At 40.2% G+C, this 21,343-nt stretch overlaps 1 protein-coding gene across 1 annotated transcript in view; it reads right to left on the bottom strand.

Moving 5' to 3' along the window:
• The window catches only part of LOC123982233 (RIMS-binding protein 2-like), a 43,155-nt gene that overhangs the window by 20,257 nt on the left and 1,555 nt on the right, over positions 1-21,343 (bottom strand). The window contains exons 4-6 of the mRNA XM_046067657.1: positions 20,000-20,143; positions 12,608-12,754; positions 11,978-12,121 (exon numbers count right to left, since the gene is read on the bottom strand). Of these exons, the coding sequence (XP_045923613.1) occupies positions 11,978-12,121; positions 12,608-12,754; positions 20,000-20,137 (429 nt within the window). The 5' untranslated portion in view covers positions 20,138-20,143. The remainder of the gene's footprint in view (positions 1-11,977; positions 12,122-12,607; positions 12,755-19,999; positions 20,144-21,343) is intronic.

Genomic DNA, 21,343 nt, shown 5'->3' with positions numbered 1-21,343 from the left:
ATAGGACAACAATCAGTCGTATACTGCACAAATCTGGCCTTTATGGAAGAGTGGCAAGAAGAAAGCCATTTCTTAAAGATATCCATAAAAAGTCTCGTTTAAAGTTTGCCACAAGCCACCTGGGAGACACACCAAACATGTGGAAGAAGGTGCTCTGGTCAGATGAAACCAAAATCAAACTTTTTGGCAACAATGCAAAACGTTATGTTTGGCGTAAAGGCAACACAGCTCATCACCCTGAACACACCATCCCCACTGTCAAACATGGTGGTGGCAGCATCATGGTTTGGGCCTGCTTTTCTTCAGCAGGGACAGGGAAGATGGTTAAAATTGATGGGAAGATGGATGGAGCCAAATACAGGACCATTCTGGAAGAAAACCTGATGGAGTCTGCATAAGACCTGAGACTTTGATGGAGATTTGTCTTCCAACAAGACAATGATCCAAAACATAAAGCAAAATCTACACTGGAATGGTTCACAAATAAACATATCCAGGTGTTAGAATGGCCAAGTCAAAGTCCAGACCTGAATCCAATCGAGAATCTGTGGAAAGAACTGAAAACTGCTGTTCACAAATGCTCTCCATCCAACCTCGATGAGCTCGAGCTGTTTTGCAAGGAGGAATGGGCAAAAATTTCAGTCTCTCGATGTGCAAAACTGATAGAGACGTACCCCAAGCGACTTACAGCTGTAATCGCAGCAAAAGGTGGCGCTACAAAGTATTAACTTAAGGGGGCTGAATAATTTTGCACGCCCAATTTTTCAGTTTTTTTATTAGTTAAAAAAGTTTGAAATATCCAATAAATTTCGTTCCACTTCATGATTGTGTCCCACTTGTTGTTGGTTCTTCACAAAAAATTACAGTTTTATATCTTTATGTTTGAAGCCTGAAATGTGGCAAAAGGTCGAAAAGTTCAAGGGGGCCGAATACTTTCGCAAGGCACTGTACATCGCTAACCTTTGAACAAAAAACGCTAAGCACCAGTTTAATCTCTCATAGACGTCTGTCTTGTCAAGCACCCAGATGTCTGGAGAATGTCCTATCAAAAAAATTTGGATAATAAGACCTTGGAATTTAAAAATACTAACGTACGCAGAAGAAACAGTCCATCTGGTTCACATCATCTGGGTTCAAAAAAAGGTCAAGATCAATTTGTATCTACTATTCGGTAACCTGTTTGTGTGCTTGCATTTCTGTTCAGGATTCAATTATATTCATATGGAGAAATCTATAATGGCTTTTGTAACACTACACAGATGATGCATGTGACTGAGTTTTAGGTCTCAAGTGAGCAGGATTCAGTGGCACAGAGCAATAGGTGACAGTTACAAGAGCACAGGTGTCATGTCATGTCATCTGTATCCAAACAGGCTGTTCTGTCTGACACTGTATACGCATCTCTCCCTCCATCCTCTCTCCCTCCGTCCCCCCCATCTAGTTGCCCTTGGCATTCGGTCCACCAAACACTTTTCTCGTATGTTTAATCATTCAACCCCTTCCAGACACAAACCATTGGGGCACGAAAGAAAGATAAGAGAGAAGAATGGACGGGGCTGAGTGAAGGAAAATGCAGAGAAAGACAGAGGCACAAGACAGGTGCAATTTAGGTAAGAGAAGGTGATTAAGAAGTTATTTAGAGGAACAGAAACTGAGAGAAAATGTGATCAGAAGGAAAGGAGAGAAAGGGGAAACAGAGGGAAAATGCAACCTAAAAAAAATTACAGGCAACAGTGGGAGACAATTAGTGCTGTGGAATTAACAGGCCTTTTATCAGCATGATCCTTCGCTAAAGGGCTCACCTAGCCTGGCAGTGTCATGGTGGAATTATGTTCTGCTACACTATCCTGCATGTATGCCAAAACTATAAACATCGTATTACTTGGTTGAGGGTCAAAGAGGATTTTGGGAATGTCATCCAGAGGATTCTGTGTGCTTGTCCTCAGCTGATACTTATTAAAGTTGTAAGTGTGGATGGCAACTGAAGAAGAAATACATGCAGTGAAGCAGGACAGTCCGGAAAGATATCTAAAACTACATTTGTTTTAAATACATTAAATAAAAAAATCACATAAGAGGTGAATCGGTACTTAAATACCCTTCTGCGCCCATTAATTCATGAGATAATGAGAATAATTTGGAAAGGAACAAGTACATCATCTGCATGACAAGAGAAATTAAGTGTAACTCATATTCTTTTTTATTGAACTGTATTTAGATTTAGATTTCATCAGACATCCATTTACTGCTAAAATTGCCTCTCTTCCTCCTCTTACTTTGCTTCTTTGCCCCACCCTCCTCTTTTTGCTTTTTCCCTCTGCAGTGCTCTGTGTGTTTTCTTTAATATAACTTCTGTGTATCTTGAAAAGCTGCCAGGAAATGTGCGGAGGAAATGTTCCTTCATTGTTTCCCTCTTTGCTTCCCCCGCTGGCTAAATGGCATCAACACTTATGGCGTGTATGCTAGCAATCAATACGGCACTCACTCATAGTCAGGCATGTGTTCGCATTCAGAGCTACCCAGGTTGCTTGTTCACAAACACACACACACACACACACACACACACACACACACACACACACACACACACACACACACAGGCGCAACGCAACAGAGGTGGGGGTGAGGGGAGGGGACGATGGGGTTGCTATAGAAACTGTTCTTTCAGGTATGGAGTGTCAGGATGATAAAAAAGTAACGATGAAGTATCACACCCAACATATCTGATGCCCTTTGAATTGTCTGAATGTAAGCCTGCGTACAAATACTGCAAACAAAAGCTGTTTAATTTATTTACTATTTACTACCTGCAGGATGAATGAACATTTAGTATATGAAACAAGCACATTAGGCAACAAAATAGTGTACAAATCCCAAAAACATAATACCCCCATATACAATACACAGCATAGAATTGGCTCTATGTGATGTGAATGAGTAATAGAGCTTAAGAGTATAGTAAGCACGCATGGGAAGCTCTGTTAATAATACAGTGGAAATGTGGGGGAGTGTGTATAAAAGCATGTAATCCAGAGTAAATGTGTAAATGACTGATGTCTGTGTGCATGTAATGTACACAAACTGATGCCAATGTACAACTCAGTCTACACATGTTAGTACATGTGTACATACTCTATGTGTCTACTGATATGAGCTGCCACACCCCTACGAGGCTGTTACTGTTCAGGGATTATTGCAGTGCCTGTATGTCCTGAGGAACATTTTGATTAGTCAAGAAGGCTGTCTTTTTGGCTACCACAGTCACTGATAATCTCGGGAGAGGAGCAAGGAAATCAGCCATGAGACTGAAAACACAAGTTTCATTCCCCCTATCTTTTTTCCTCCCTCTCTCTTTCTCACCCTCTGGCATCCAACTGAACGTCAGCTGGCACAGCCCTCCAGTCTGCCGCATGGAGATGAAGAAGTGGAAGAAGAAATGGGAGAATGGTGCAAGAGGAGCGCCATTAAGGGCATATATCACATTTTCCCCATCAATTCTACTACCTGATTTTTATTTCTTCATGTGGTACAAAGTAAAGAGAGAGACAAAAGAGGGTAGACAGAGAGAGACTAAGAAAATTCCACCGTTCATACAAAGCAAAATGAGACTTAAGCAGTTGGTTTCTTCTCTGTTTCTGTTCTCTCTATTTTTTCGTTAGTCTGTCACCCACACACACACCGCCATATATCCAGTGGTGTAGGCATATGAACCATGTATATTCTAACCCACACACACACACTTGAATAGTAGCATGTATAGTAACCATAGAGTGATAGTAACACACCCCCATCCATCAGAGAAATGACAGCAATTGCTGAGTGGCTGGCAGTGTGGGGATAGCTTTGATTTCTCTCTTGTTTCAACAACTGACCTATAAATAAAGTTGATAAAACCAACTTCCCTTCTACTCATCAAGGTGAGTCATTAAGAGGACTCTGAATTTCACACATGCTCTGTGCACAAAACGTAAGTTTTCTTACCATGAAAGGATTACAGTGAGACATCACAAGAAAGTTCTTCTGAAGTTTTCTTTTGTTGCAAGTATTTCAACTTATTTGTGACCAAAACTTCAGAATAACCTTGCCCAGTTGTTTAAGTTGTTTAACCGTAGGCAAACGTTTTACTTGCTAATACCTTATCCAAATCTTTGTCACCAAAATTAATGTTCACTGATACCAGTATTCAACTCAAGTGTTTAAAGCTTTGCAGCTCGAAACACCTTGCTAACACACAAGTGTTGCCTCCCATGAAAAGACCTGTACACATAGGAAGTGGTATGTTTCACATTTACAGAAGCAGCAACAGTATGTTTTTGGAACAAATATAAAGACACGGCAATTATTATGAACAGAATCAAATTAGATTTGAATAATTCCTAAAGTCCCTCACTGATATAAATTGGGTATGACAAAATATTAGAAACAGCTCTTAGCGTATCGCAATACAATTCAGCACCTTGGGCACTCCAGATGAAAATTAGCCTTATGGCTAAATCTGGCATATTTACATTGATGCCGCGCTGAAATGTTCATTAAAGTGCAGTGTCCCTGTCAAATAAAAAATTTTTTTAAAAAACTTCCATGTTTTAACACAATTTCATCAAAAACTGAACGTGAAGGTAGGAAGGAAGGTCGGTTGTATTAGTTTGAGCTACTGTAGCTGTGCCTAATAAAGTGTGAGTGTATAGTGTATACACCTTGTCAATTACACACACAAACACATATAGCAAGAGACTTCACCTCGTGGGGATAAATAACTGGTGGAGAGCAAGCGTCATCAGCCATGAGTGGGTTAATATTCATCACCAACACCTGGCAACCCCTCAGCAGGCAGGAACCAGGAAAGGCTCAGGTTACCGAAGCCGATAACACACACACAAACAATCAATTTGTTTGACAAAGCACCACACATCTTTCTCTCTCCCAGTGTGTTTAAGTGATCGTGTGTCTACATATCATAATGCTTGCATGTGCATATGTACTATGGAAAGATTATATTCATGATTTGACAGCAGTCAGAAGACTGTGCCATTCTAAATCCATGCACACACACACATACACACTTCCATGCACATAACCTTTCTAAGTCACAAACACACCATTCGACCCATACACCGTAACCCCACCCACCACCCCACACCGCTCACACCCACACATCTCCAAACAGGTGGCTCTGCTACAGTCAAGAAACAGAGAAGGTGGATGTTGCTTTTTCCTCATTAAGAGTCCCAGAAGAGACTAAATACAAATCCTCCGCTTCTTTCCACCTCTCTGTAGACGTCTGTCTCCTCCTGCAGCATATGCATAGACAGGTTTTCCCCAGCTGCTTGGCTATGCTAACCCTGTGCACTATATATAGGACTGAACAGAGCTAAATCAAACCCAAACACACTCGGGCCAATGATGCAGAGACAGAGATATACAGCAGCAGTAAAGAGGAAGCAGAGTGGTGATAAAGGATAAGTATTTACCGTGTGTGTTGGCTTAGCACAAGAGCATCTTGACTGAGGTGTCGCTTACTCCTTCCTCCTTGCTCTGATCTCCTCCCTTCTTCCCTGCTCTCTCTGGGTGGGGAATTGTCAAACGGCTGCAGCAGCAGCAGCATCAGTAGCAGCTCCGGGGCCTGCGTGTCTCTCTCTCCCTCTCTCTTCCTGTCTTTCCTCCGCCCCCTCTCCACACACTCTCTCTATCCTATTCTCCCTCTCCTCTCACTCTCTCCCCACCCCCGAAGACCCTCCTCCTTAACACCCTTCCTCCATCATTTTCTCCTTTTCTCTTCCGCGCTCTCCCTCTGCTCAATTTCCCCCTTTCTCTCTTGCACCGTACGCGTGTGCAGCGAGCTGCGGAAATCCACTCTGTTGAATTAATCAGCCAGCTCCACTGCTACAACCATCAGCTACATCAGAAGCTCCTGTTAGGAGAAGAGGTATCATTGGCAATAGGAAGCAGACATATTGGAGTCTGGGATACGAATAAGGATGGTTTATTGGAAAGCTGCCCTGTACAACCACTGTCTGGACCTTCCTGCCTGTCTGCCAAATTGACTGAAATGACAGCAGCATGCACGATCCAGGGTGCTGCCTGATAGACCCTCCTTCCTCTCCTCTCCTCTGCTCTGCAATTCATGTCTTAAGCTATGACACTAATTGAACAGGGTCTTGATTGATGCCACTTTCCCTTTTTTTACTAATATACACACATCCAATGATGTTGATGGTATTAATAAGTAGTAGTTTTAGCTGGTAAATGTTGTATTAATCACTGTGAAAAGGCCTGCCAAAGCCAAATTTGTATATTGTATATCATGTTTGTGTGTTGCTGTTTACTTTTACAGTGTATTTGGGTTCTCACAACTCCTTTGAAGTGGCCCTTTCATTTACTTTAAAATGATGAAATAAGCTATATGTCTGCAGTTGGAGTATGATGTTGTTTGCTTGCAAATTTAATACACTTTATAATTTATGGATGGTGAGCTGTGGAGTGACATGTAAATTAAGTCTATTCTATTCCATGTTGGCACATATAAACTTTTTAGCATTGCAGTAGTCAATATCAAATGTGATGAGTAAACAATTTTGTTCTATTATGGAAAACTTTTGCAGCAGAGGTGACAAATTAAGATACTTCTATTTTACTCCAGCTGAATATAATTAAAGTGCTCTGTAAACAAGTGATTTCAGCATAGAACAAAGAAGAGGAAATGGTTGGTGTTGTTCAGAACACGTTGTAATTAATTGTAGGATGCAGAAAATGTACAATTCCAATTTTGCTCTGACAATAGATTACAAACATACAGTTTGATAGCAGAACAGTAAAGGTTGGGTTAGGGGTACAGCGAAAGCAGCAGCAGTTTACCCATATGTTTGTGTGCCATGTAAAAACACAACAAGACTGTAGCCATGCTAGCAGCTCTGTGAGACAATACTTAGGCACAACGTTGCTTTGAGCTAAATGCTAACACCAACATGCTAACAATGACAATACTAATATGCTGATATTTAGCAGTAAATGTTTACCATCTTCACCATTTTAGTCTAGCATTATAGCATGCTTCATTTGCTAATTAGCACTAAATACAAAGTACAGCTGCGGCTGATGGGAACGGCATTAGTTTATCAGGTATTTGGTCATATGAGTATAAGTAGTATTGGATACATTGAAATTTTGCCCCAAGGGAATCATGAATGTCTGTACCCAATTTCATGGTAAACTGAGATATTTCATTCAAAGCTAGAAATGTGAACCTCATGGTGGCACTGGATGAAAAGTCAGTAGGATTCATCTTCTGGGGACCATGAATGGCTGTACAAAATTGAATGGTAATCCATCTGATTGTTGGGAGTTATTTCAGTCTGGAACAAACTGGTCGGCCAACTAACCGAGCGACAGACCAACAGATCGACATTGCCATCTGTAAAGCCATGAAATAATTAATACAAATCTATTGTAACCAGATCCAAAGTGGACGCAGTCTTCTTCAACATTACAAACATTTTACAACCACCTATCAAGAGAATATGGGGTTTTATAGCATCATTTCTGTAATTTATTATTATAGAACCCATGCTTTTATTAAAGAGCTTATATGTAAACTTGTTTATTCTGTTTATTCTTCTGAATTCTCTATGCATGAAATGTGAATCCCCATGTGACCAACAATTCCATTTTCTGTCTGTTCCAACTCTAATCCTCACAGTTTCACAGCTTTTATCCTTCAACTACAACACAGAACACACTTGCTATCACACTGCCTACACTGCTTTGTCACAATGAGTAATTATATCATATTGATATCAGTTTATGTGGGGGCTCATGCGTTTCCATGTGTGAGTGTGGGTATAACACAGTTAGCCCCTAAAACGATTTAATCCAGTTAAAGGGATTTTCAATTAATCCAGGAGGGCCCTACATTTTGACAGTGCTATATTTTTAGCACAATTCCCTTCTGATGCAACAGAATTTATTTCCCCCTCCACTTTTAAGGCTAATACGATTCAGTGCTCCCTCCAAATAGACTGCAAATTTTTTTAGGACACTATGGTCGGTGTATGCTCTGAAATTAAGACAATGCTGGACTTTTATGTAACTATCTGTCTCTGTATCTCTCATATGAGCACAATTCTGCCATTATTCATATTTTTTTAATGCTATTTCTATAGCCGGCTCCAATGAAGCAGCCGTTGCCTAGGAAGCAGCCCTGTGAGCTACATCATTAATAGTGGTGATGCTGATTACAAGCAATGATTAACCTACGAAGATATACACTGTAATTTACTTAATAAGGTTATGATGAGTAGTTCTTTGTTTAGAACTGAAACTTAAGTGTATAGTGGTAGATGTGAGAATACTCTCCATGAAACACAATTTGTATTGGGAAAACAGGGCTTTCAGGATAAATGACGTAGCACTAGATCAGACTGTAGCAGCTTCTGATTGTGATTGCATGTTTGAATGTTTCCTAAATAAATCAATCAGATCACAAGGAAAACTTAAATGACACTGGTGTGATCACATATGTTCCACCCACTACCAGGAAGAAAGTATAACTCATTTCAAAATTTGTGTCTGAAATGAACTCTCAAAAAATTTGATTACAGGCTGCCATGGCCGTCCCTGCTATCCATCAAATCTGCTTAAATTACTGCAGGCATGAAGCTGCACAGTCCAGACCAGTGGCCTCAGGCAACCTGCCTGGGTGTGGGCACTAAGGAGGTTAGGACAGGAAGTCAGAAGGGGGAGAAAAGCATGATGGAGGAGGACAAGAGAGGACATATGTATAGGCCGAGTGGAGAATTTGTGGTCTAATAATTGCAAGGACATTGAGTTGTGCCTTCTTCATTATGTTATATTTCTCTAGACACTGTGAACAAAGCAGGTGAAAATCTTTAGCTGGGCAACAGACCAGCACATTAAAGATAATGATTTGGTGCATTATGCCTTTATTTGACAGTGACAGCTGAACAGAGACAGGAAAGGCGCAGGAGAGAGCAGGGATGATATGTAGCAAAGGGTCTGGGTTGGCTGTGTTGATAGAACTGTTACACAGAAATGTTAAAGTAACTTATTTTGAGAAGATCCTATGTGGTTTTCACAATCTGATTCACTAGAATGTTCTCATGAATATCTATAATGGATAAAATGTCCAAATATTTTGGAGGAAGATTAGCTTGTTTCCCTCAAGATCATAATTTGTACATTTTAAAATGTTTTCATTGTTCAAATCAGAGAGTACTGTACTTTCTTCTAAATTACAAGCAGACAAGCTACCTAGGCTACCAAAAATTAGCCTACTGACATCTTTGGCTCTGTCTCTCTCTTGATCACGTAACCCTCACCCTGCAGGTCATAGCAGCCTGTCGAGTCTTCCCTCATGGGAATAGAGATACATACAGGTTGGATAAGAAATCTACAAAGCATGACCTATTTGTTTCACAGCTTTGTTATACACAGTGAAGTGATGCAGCAAGAAAAAAATTAATATGTTTTCCTCTTTTCTGACCATTTCTTAGGGTAATGCTTACTATGCTTTGTTTTAGCTCTCAGTAGGTTTACTTAAGTAACAAGCCAAGCAACTGAATGGGAAATGGACTGGGGGAAAGAGGATAATGTAGTTATATAGAGACAACTTGAGCCATTGGAAAGAACACTATCTGAGATGAACTCAATTAGGAAAAGAATAGAAACTTCAGCCTAAACACAGCCAGTCTAATATCAGCTATTCAAACATCTTTGTGAGTCTAAACAATGTACATTTTCTGAATATCCTGTGAGTGTTGTTAGTATTATTCCAGCTGATTTGTGTTACATTACACAGGACTACTTTTAACTCTGGCTTGTCTGTGCATCTTTGATTAGACGTTAAAATCGAAATTACTGGGTCAGCTGAGACAACACGGTTATTAGGGATTATTGATCAGACATTGTTCCTCTTCTCACTGGGAAAGCCCATATCATCACAAGGACTATCATCTGAGTGGGCCTGCTGCTAGCGGTACACGATCGTTGCCATAGTGTTGGTGTCCAGGGAGACAGCTGTGGCCTTTTAGCAGCACCCACACAGCATACAGAAGGTCATTCCTCACCTAAGGTACCTTTCTCCGACTGCCCATCACAGATTGTTTCCAGGCAACCAGGATAAAGCTTTTTGTTTTGTTTTTCCTAGGAAGCAGTCCACCTTCTCAGTATTTTTCTTGCCATTTAGGTAGTAAAATAACAAATGTATTTAAAGAACAGATGGAGCTACAAGAATCTAGCTGAAGTGCCCCATGAAATTAATTCTCAACAATACAACAAGGATTAAATGCAACAGCGCTAAGTGGTGGATTTGGGGCATTTAGCTACACCCTTATCTAACCAAACAACAGGGAATAAAGTGAAAAAGCAGGCCACAGCTCCCATTATCTGGGTGTGGTCACTCTTTCCCCAAAGATGCCGATCCATAGAGCTGCCCTTAGTCTAGCCCTTTAACTTGCCTCTCAATTCAACACTATTGCTCTGTAACAAAATGGGAACACAAACTGTTTCACCAAAATAAGGTGGCAATTCAAGGGAGAGTCAGCATCTAAAAATCCACATTGGATTTGAATGAAAAACTCAACTGTACCGTCTGTTTTAGGATGAGCATATCCAGCAGATGCGGCACAACAGCATTCATTTGGTGTCAAATTGATCCAGTTTCGTAGCACATCGAGTTAAGGGGAGCAGCAAAGTGATATTTGTGTGTGATATGTGATCAATGGTTAATACAAAAATATTAATTATAGTCGCTCTCAAAATACTGTGTGATTTTGTAAAGCTCTTTCTTTTCTTGTTTATTTTAATATATAAATATGTGATTTGTTTTACAATGACAACTGATTCATTATGCAGTAATAGCACAGAACAGAGTTAACATTCAAGAGCCTTGAAAGCCATGAAAGGGGTTTTGTTGGTGAAGCCATCCATTTAAACGATAACTAACTTACTGGCTAATCAGCCATCTGGTGTGTATGCGTGTGTGTTTTGTACCAGCATATCTCTTAATCTTATATCTTCAATCTAATGAGTGTTGTCTACTACAAGGAATCATTTGACCATCAGTCTCATAAAAAAATAAATAGAAAGAAAATTAATTTAGCATTAAAGTCAAAAGTGATACTCTGCCATCTTTTCTATTCTTTCAATATCCTCAGCAAGTGTAAGCCCATAGTATGTCTGCATGAGCAAATATGCAAGAGTGAACCTGCTCTCATGACTGAGCTTCTTTTAGTCTAACTGATCCATAGCTGAGTCTGTTTTTGCATGAATGACCATGATGCAGTCTGTGGCCATGTAGCTGTCAGCAGTGAGAAAAAGACTGCCAGGCACGCAGCTGGACTACCTCCAACAGTATCTACCCGTACATTTAAAAAACACACATTAACACACGCACATAATTACATAACATTACTGAGTTAAGTTGCTGACTACTGCATGTTAGCAATGATGACAGATAACAGGGCAGGGTTTGTGCCAAGGTTTTGGCTGTGAAGACAGACAAAAAATCTCCCACCGGGCAGGATGCCATAAATTCTACTATACAAAAATAAAAAACGGTGTTATGATGTCCAGATAAAAGAGGGGTGAATGGTACAAAGTTAACATTGTGTTAAAAGTGATTCCTCAGTTCATATAGTAAAATGAGAGAGCCCAGTGGTTCCTGGGAAACTTAAAAAAATTATGGTTCTTGTCAGTGGGAGAAGGAGTGATGGCAGAGAGTATGGTTAATTCTTCATTTACATCTGGTTTTCAAATGTGGAGGCAACAAATGGGAGACTGCAGCAAATAATTTTGGTATCGGTACAAATCAAATATGAACTAATGTATGTTTCAATACCACACCAATGAGGAGAAGGTGACAATGATCTCAATCACCAAATGAGTGACAAACAATCTACACTGACCTGAAACATTGTCAATAAAAAAATATTTGTCAATGCAGACTGTAGCATGTGGATTATGCTACACTAAATTCAAGCCATTGAGGCTCGTAACACAAGCAGCCATTATGCTCTGTCAGTTCCCCTCTGACAGTCTGTCCACACTCCTGCAAATGGGCGTGTTGCCAAGACAACAGCTCACACACCTTGCCATCCGAGACCACCTGGGGGAGACCTCCAAAAGACAAATTCACTAAATACACAAATGCATGCATGAACGTACAGTGTAAACAGAAATATACATGGCAATGCACACAGACACACACTCCCATGCGCAATACACTCAAAACCACCTCCTTATCTGTTTTACACCACATTACACATGCGCTCATGTCTGCATAACCAAGACCAAACACAGGGAGTATATGTGCACATGCGTGACACCCCACTATGCACAGCTGTGTCCTGAATAAAGGCTGCAACGGGGACTAGAGTATACTACACTCACTGACACTCTCTTCATACATACACAAAGAAACACAATAATAACATCTTAAAAGTTTCAGTAAATATGTATATTTTGCTCATTTGCAGGCAAAAGAAAAGCTGTTATCTCAAATAATAAGTGTGTGAACAGTGCAAAGTGGTTGAGAAAGACAAAGATTATGTGCGTGTCTGTGTGAAAAAAAAAGAAGGAGTTGAAAGTTTACCAGTTTTCTGTAGTGCTGTTTCTCTTGGCGTAGTGTAGCTACTTCAAGCTTCAGAGCTCGGTTTCTTTCCTCCAGCAATCGAAGTAAGCGGCTTACATTGCAGACTGAGAGTCCAGTACCTTGCTGGGATGAAACTTCATATCTTGACTGCAAAGAATAAAGAAAGAAAAATAAACAATATTAGACATTTCTGTTATTTTTACAATCATTATTAGTGGTAGTAGTTGTCATACTACATGTAAAATCTAACAAGACTAACAAAATTAAATATACAGTAACAAGGCAAAGAATCTACCGCCATGCTAACAGCAATGTGAGGCTGTACTTGGCACAGTGGAGCTTGTTAGCATGCTAACATTTGCCAATTAGCATTAGTACAGTGTACAAAGTACAGCTAAATGTTATTAGTTGTGTAAGTATTTGGTCATAAACCAAAGTACTGGATATATTTAAATTTTGACCTGACATTGGCGCTAATGAAAAAGTCTTGGGCTTACCACTGTTACAATTCACCCAAGGGGACATAAATGTGTGTACCAAATTTCATGGCAATTGTGACCCTCATGGAATAAATTATAGGATCACTGAAGTCATTAGGATACAATATGTGGGAACCATGAATGTCTGGGCAATCTGTCAAGTGGATGTAGTGATATTTCACTGGAAAAATGAAACATTTGACCCATTGGTGGCACTACAGAAAAAGTCAGAGGATCACCAAAATTAGGATTCATCATCTGGGCACCATGGTTAATGGTACCAAATGAATTACCAATAGATGTAGTTATGACCGAATGACCAACAGACAGACCGATTAGGTGGTATGAAGTAAATACGTATGGAGGAAACCGATTAATATAACTTGTGAAAAAAAGGACATAGAGCTACTGTCAATCTTGCTTACAGTGACGTACTCAGGCTTTAGTTTCATCCCATGGGGTCAGTCAGAGAAAAAGGATTACCAAGCCTGAAAATGAAGCTGCTACTGCAACAGGTTTTGAGCTTCAGCAGGATTTGCCAGTCAATGTTTTTCTCCTTAGAAATGTTCTTGATGGGATTGAACTCTCCATGGAAATACACTGCATATCTGTAATAGCCAGGCTGGAAGCTCCTCATGAGGTCTGTGAATAGTTTCTTGTATTGCTCAGTTAGTTTTCCTTCATGCCAGACATCGATTTGATGGCACTTTTTTGAGTTCACAGTTTTCTTGTTTTGGAATAGAACTGCTCTGCTGTCAATCTTGCACTTTTCAAAATTTCCAATCACTTGTGGTCCACCAGGGTGGTTGTAGATGATAGAGAAATTGAGCAGCTGTTTGGCTGAGGTAAGCAGACGTGGATATAAACTCTGCCTGTGACTCCTGAACTTAAACACCCTCCAAGGATGTGAGGATGCCCTTTGTTCTGTTTTGTGGCAGAGGAAATAACTCTTCCCTATAAGTTAATCAGAAAATGGATTTTGTGCTCTCCTTCAGTCTATCCATTTTGAGTAATACAAATGTATGAAATGGGAACATTTTGTAGAGCAACAATCTGAAATCCCAAATGGGGTGTAGTCTTCCCATTTGCGTCCTGAAAAAGCACACTTAGCCAGCCCAGCAACTCCAATATTACTTCAGCTATAAAAGGAAAACATTACCACCCTATTCAAAAGAAACCTGTGCTGCATTAATCTGAAGCCTGTTCACCTGTCTCTTTTCGCCCCTTCTATCTCTGCTCTTTCTCCAAAATCAAAATTACCTTTTTCCATGTAGAGGAAAATTAAGGAAGAGGTGAAACTGTCAGCCCATTGTTTTCTTCTAGTACTTTTCCCTTGAAGTAACCCAACCAACAGATGGTTCTAATATCAGTTTATATTATTCTAATATATCAATTAGCATGTTACTAGAGCATTTGTTTTCTTGTCAGGCACACAAAAGAACACACACACACTTACACAACAACCAGATCCCCTGACTGCAAGCCAGATTATCATCCTCCACAAAACAAATACTAAAACAAAGTTGCAGGCAATATGTCCGTTTACACCGACAGCCAAAGACACCAAAGCCAGTATGATGGACCTGCCAAGCAGACAGAATGACAGCCAGATCCACCTGCTACTACAGCAGACCTGCCAAGCAGACAAGCCTACAGATAGACCCACCAGTGTAATATGGTGGACTTTCCAAGAACAGACAGAGAGATAGATAGACCTGCCAACCAGTACTGTGGGTTTTCGAAACAGACAGACAGACTAACACACATTCAGTCAGCCTTTTGAGAGTGAGATGTTAGAAAATATGGACAGCCGTGTGAGAACTGATTTATGAGTCATTTAGACTAGAAACCCACTGGTGCACAGTTTTAATGTGCACTCAAAACATCAATAACAGGCAATTAACCTGTGGTTAGAACAGAGAAGGTAAAATATCAGATGACAACTTCTGAACATTTCACATTTTTCAAATCTTTCAGACACTTTTAATTCCATACAAAATAAGAAAATGATAAAAATAAAAAACTAAATTTGTGCAGCTGGTTGGACAACGGTTATCAATGCCAGGTTGAGACATCTAATTGAGACATGATAAGTTCAGTCCCCGAATCAGTCAGCCATGCTGACAACAGAGGCTGTGACTGCAGGGCCCAATTGCGCCGTCCATCGTTGTGCTGAGGGAGCTGCCAAAGTTGCTCTGACAGGAGCTGCGTCAGAGTTGGTAATCATGATGCACTTATTCACTGTGGTGCCAGAAGAAATACTGACAACATCTCACCCTAAATGTGAGCCAGGAGGGGAGGAATTAAAAAGGGACACAGTGAAAGGTGCAGGGAGGCATTCTGGGCCATGCATCTACTCCCAAAGGCGTGTAGTCTCACACACATTAGGAATATCAGCCTTTTAATTCAGTGTGGATTAGCAAATGGTCCAGTGCATCACATCACAAGTATTGGGTTGTCAGTTTGCATTCAGTCATTGTGGGATGTAAAACAGTTTGTTTTCCATCAGCTTTGGTCAGAAGGTCCGCATCATCACACCACTGTGGAGGATACTGTATGAATAAGTAGATAGCGAATGTGTGGTAGGGTGGTAGGTTGAGAGTGGAACCAAGTATTCATTAGTTGATAAAAAAAATATGCACACTAGGCAGTCTCAGAAAGAATGAGAGAGAGAAGACCGCGCAGCAGTCACCTTGAGACTCTTATCATCAAACACACAATTTTTTCCCCTGTGTATGCTTTTAACATTAGGTTTTTCTCTCCCTTTTGGTATTGATCACAGTCGGACTAGCACACATAAACAAAAAATTATTTCCAAGTGCCCGTATACATCTGTTAAAATATCTTTTTAAGTTGCTCTTTACTGTGCACTTTATTAAAAATTGCTTGTTTCCTCTTTATTTATTTTTATTTTATTGTCTGGGACAACATTTAGGAGGTATCAACCAGGCTCTTATAGAAACTGACTTCCATATCCTACTAGTGTTTGCAAATTAAGCCATACGAAAAATGTTTGACGGAACTTCCACACAACAGCATATGCTCAAGCTGTCCTACTTAGCGATTTGGGCATACAACGATAATGGAAGTTTAACCACGTGCTGCTCAATTAACCTATTGACAGAAATAGCCAGGCAAATACTGGTGAAGGTGATGTTATCCCAGGCTCATTTAATGATCTATTCAGTGTCTTTACCTTAGCTCACTTTGCTAGGTTGATATTGTGATTGTTTGTGTTACAATGTAAGATGTATGTTTTAACCACTTCAGATGCTATTAAATGCTTATATCATTTTGTTCTACTTCCAAAGAGAGAAATTACTTTTTGTGTTCACCAACCACGATAAAATGGTCAAAGGTAGCAGCAAAAGGTAGTTCGTGTGTAGCTTAAAGGCATGTCAACAAAGCAGAAAGGTCAAAAGGGGTCCTTAACTACTATGATGGCTTTCACAAAGCCATTTGAGACTCACGTGCATCTACTTCAGAAGAAGGAACACAGGGCAGCACACTGTACAAGCTGGGATGTGAGGTTCATGGACGCATTTCTGGTGAAATACTATAAAGACACTTTTCCACGCCAAATTATTTATTTCTATGAAACAAACATCATCTGTGGAAACATATTTCCTACTAACAGGGGGGGACAAAATATACAGGGAACTTCATTTCTGTATATTGTCTGACCTGCACAACACTGTTGACAACACCAGTGATGGGTACACTGTGAATGGATTATCCATTTAAAACTGAGGAACAACTGGGGGCTCGGGTAACTGTTTATTAATCAAAGCAGATAATGTGAGTGGCTATTAGGATGTCACAGCATATAATTATGTAATAGGGCCTTTTGCTAGTTTATGCTGTGCACACAGTTAGGCCCTCCTCCACTTCTGCAGTAATTAATAGCTATCGATTTTAATTCATCATGATGCCAAGAAATGCCATGTGTGCATTCATTCCATGGTTCGCTTTATAAAACCATTATTTTCTAGGATTTTTACGGTATGTCTGCTTTGTTGGCTGACTTATGATGGAGGTACACAGTAGAAAGGATTAGGAAAGCAGCATGTGGTGGTTGGATTTGAACCAAGGGCATTGTGGTTAAGTGGCATGTGCTCAGCCAACCAAACCACCAGGGCACGCGATAATCTTGCTTTGAATGGGAGTGATTTAAATACGTAGTCATATCGCCATCTGGTGTGTGAGTGAATTTCTTACATTAGGTCTGCCTGATGCAGTCAGCCGTGATTGTACAGCTATTGACCTACCATTAAACAGATTTTCCAAATACAGAAAAGTCTTTTCAAGCCTATCGCAACTCGTGTGTCCAACTCAAGTGTTGTTATGAATGTGTTTGACTTGGAGTAGGATTCAGACAGACTGCTATAAAACTAGAGCTCAGGAGAGAAATATTTAAAATATCTGATAATCTTGGCAGCAACAGCAACATTCATTTGTGCATTATTAGTGTGTTTTGAGATTAAGAAAATCAAAAGTATCAAACAATCTAAATAAAGAAAAAAGGGGGACTGGGACAGCAGTGTGTACAGACATGGATGTTTTTGCTGATACAGATAATGTCAATGTCCCTACCTTAAAGGCAGTAACCCCTTTGTCCCAAAAGGACTCTCTTCCCTTCCGTCACATCACAAGCTGGCAGTGAAGGTGGAAGCGACATGTCCGTGTGTGCGCACGTGTGCCGGTGTGTGCAGTTAGCAATAAGCGTTTCCAATCTCCAGCTTTAATAGCTACCCCAGTCTCTACGCCACTGTAACAGGCTGGTTGTCTCACCCTATCAGTGAAAGCAAAAGCAGCTACAGTGGCTTGGCACTCAAACACACACACACACACACACACACACACACACACACTCCCTCTGTCCCACCCCTGAATCTGTAAACGCTTCCTCTTGCGCTTTCTGCTCCTTCCTACGGTCGTGTTTTAAACCCCACCCCCAACCCACCCCTTTCACTCTGTGTCTCGCTTGTCTGTATCATACGCAGACGTGTGCACGCCCTGCTCAACTGACCAAAAACGTCACTCATGCTAACAAATACAAAACAGACATGCGTGGCAGCTTTCATCTAAATGGACTGAGTCGTAGTGATGTATAAATCATTACATCCCAGATGAGCATTTGTTTCCTCTGAACACACAACCGAGCAGAGCAGATCACGGTCCAGCATCCCCATCTCCTCTGTGTACCGTACCTTCTAACAGGCAGAAGATAATGATTTTGCTGACAGAAGCAATGATCCCTGCGTCACTCCATCCCACATATAGTAATTCCATGGTATTACTACTCCTCTAGCATCAAATCAAATCTACACTGTCATGTTCCTGGACAGACCGCAGACACAACCATCCCTTTGCTCTCTTCACCTCTTCTAAATCCCTGATCAGGGGACTCAAAATTAAATCAGTGTGGTGGTTTTCATTGAGGTCACATCACCAGCAGGCACTCGACATATTCTGTCAATAGCTGTGCTCTGTTTAACACTGGGACGGAGGCACAGGACAGAGGAGAGGACAGAAAGAAAGAGTCACTGAGTGTGCGTGAGTGAGAAGAGAAAGCAGAACGTACACTCTGTTCCACTCTGTTGCCTAGCAACACTCACTCACTGCCTGTTTCCATCCTTGCTGTAGATGCATTACTCTGTGCATTGGATTTCAGGAATGACACAAAGCCCTGTGAGACCACGGTTCAGGACCAGATGGAAACTGGCTTGGTCAGAAATATACAATGACCCCTTCAAATATGCAAATAGCTGAAGGCATTGTGTCCTTTAACAAGCTGCTACCTTTGGGACACGTCATCGCCTGCCCTCTTTCTCTACCTGGTGGATATTTAACCCTGAAATGTGTTTTCACAAGTTTGCTGTTCTCTTCTGGACAAGTTTGTAAAAGTAATGGCAGAAAACTCCAAACATTTGAGATGGGGTTATTGTGTTGACCTGTCATCAATCACCTGGTGACAAATGATGACACACTGTTTTCCAAGAGGCTAACAAATAAGATTTTGTAATAGAAACACAAATTGGGGCTGTGTTGTTAAATATGTGTATATTACAAAATAGAAAATTAGCCAACAGCATTTGATATTTGATTCAAGCCCTGAGTGTTCTCTTTGACCCATGGTAGTGCTTCTGTTTTTGTGTTTTCATCCCCATAAAGAGTCATAAATGTCAAGGATATAAAGCTTATTACAATAGGTCATTGCCTTTTATAAAAGAGGAGTGTTGGACACCGAATCTGAATCAGGCAATGGCATGCCAGTTGCTATCAGAGCTCCCAAAATCATAACAGCAGACAGGTGTGCATTTTTTTAGGGTCGAGATCTCTTGTTAAGGTAAGAGATTATTGAAAACAACGGATTTGTGGTCAAAAACACAAAACTCTCTACCTTACAAATGTTAAGACTCGAGGAGCTGGAAAGAGATTAAACAACATTCAGAAACAACTGTGCTAGAGAGCAAAAATGAATGTCGAGATCACATCATAATTTTGTTGCACATAGTCATGGTTGGGACAAATCTGTTTGGAAAGTTTTATTAATTTAAAATTATTATTATTAAAAAGGCATCCATCACAATAAATAGCAATTATTTGTATGTTGTGAAGAATGTATTGGAGAAGGTGGCTGACAAACAACAACTCCATCATCATGACTCTAAAAACATTTATCAAAAGTTATAATTATGCATAATGATGATCTGTTACATTAGGTTGAACAGATGTTCCGTCTTTCTAAGTATAGTCCATAAATGTGGTGCTTTATCCTCAGATTTCCTCCCCTCAAGTGGACTAACAAGAGAGGAAATCAGGTTAGTAACAGGATAATTATAGCACTAGTTTTATCGTTGCTGTAGTAGTAGTAATAGTAACAGGCCTACAGTATGTGGTACCACAGTACCTTGCCCTTGGTGTGCAGGTGGTGATGGTGTATGTTTCTGGCAGCGATCATGGCCAGCTGTCTCTGGATCCACTGTAACTCCATTTGAGACTGTCTCAACAGCTCCTCCACATGAGCACTGGACGTGTGATCCCGCATTATCACCTGCAAAACCCACACAACCAGAGATTACACACTCTGAAGCCACACTGCAAACCTCACCCTTCTCACGCCTCCATATAAGCATATGATTACTGAACCACACACACACAAATACACACACACAAAACTAAAACATAAAACTGAATGTGTGATTATTAAATGTGCTGTAAGCATATGTTCATACAAAGTACCTTGGAATTTTGACAGGTAACCAGATGCATTTGCTCAAGTGCTGTACTTGAGAATGCTGAGGTACCATGAGTGTTTCTAGTTAAGATGTATACTTTAGTTTCACTAAATTTCAATTTTGAAAAACTACTGTATTTCTTCATGTACATTCTAGAATAAAATGCTTTTGAAAACTGAATTACATTGTTCTGTTTTTGTTACTCGAGTCCAGATTCTAGCCAGTATAGCTGGACAATTAACCTGAAGTTTACATAAATAGCTTTCCAAGTATTTCTTACTTTACATTTAGCACATCTACACTGCTTCATTTTACCATGCATATTTCAATATTTCAATGTAATCGTCTTTTTTTTCTGACTATCTTGTGCATTTTTATTTTGGTAGGCTGCCACCCAAAACAATATATAGTACATCCAGCAGCAAAAAAAAAACCCTTGCAACTCTATGTGATCTACTCCATCATTTAGTAGATCACATAGATGTGTATGATGTTTTATTTTACATTACCACCACACATTTCCCCCATACTAAACTGACCTAAAACAGATCCATTGTAATGTAGCAAACTGCACAAAACATAAAAGCATATAGAAGAATACATGGCAAACTGCATGTACATAGTACTAACAAATCTAACAAAGAGTTTCTTGGCACTTACTGTACAATTCCTTCATCGTCTTTCAATAACATCTCATAACTTGCTTGTTACTGCATGAGTACATAGTGGTACATAATCAATCCCTTACAGCAAACATTTCGAATTTAACACTGCTGCCCTGTGCATCAGTTCGTCTACATGTATTTGTAGGTGCTGACTGGTATGATTGATATATACATGTGTGTGCCCATGTGCATGTGTATGAGTGTGTTCGGTGAGAGAGGGAGAGCTCCACTCACTTACATAAGAGAGGATTACTGTATCACAGCAACACAATGACGGGGTGAGCATGGAAAAAAACATTAGCTTTTATCAGTCAGCGCTAAATCCCCATCTATGTTGTCCTGTTTTGTACC

The sequence above is a fragment of the Micropterus dolomieu genome, linkage group LG13, assembly GCF_021292245.1.
Source record: "Micropterus dolomieu isolate WLL.071019.BEF.003 ecotype Adirondacks linkage group LG13, ASM2129224v1, whole genome shotgun sequence".
NCBI classification, from domain to species: domain Eukaryota; kingdom Metazoa; phylum Chordata; class Actinopteri; order Centrarchiformes; family Centrarchidae; genus Micropterus; species Micropterus dolomieu.
Note: the sequence above shows the minus strand (reverse complement) of the source record. Positions and strands in the feature narration are given on the sequence as shown.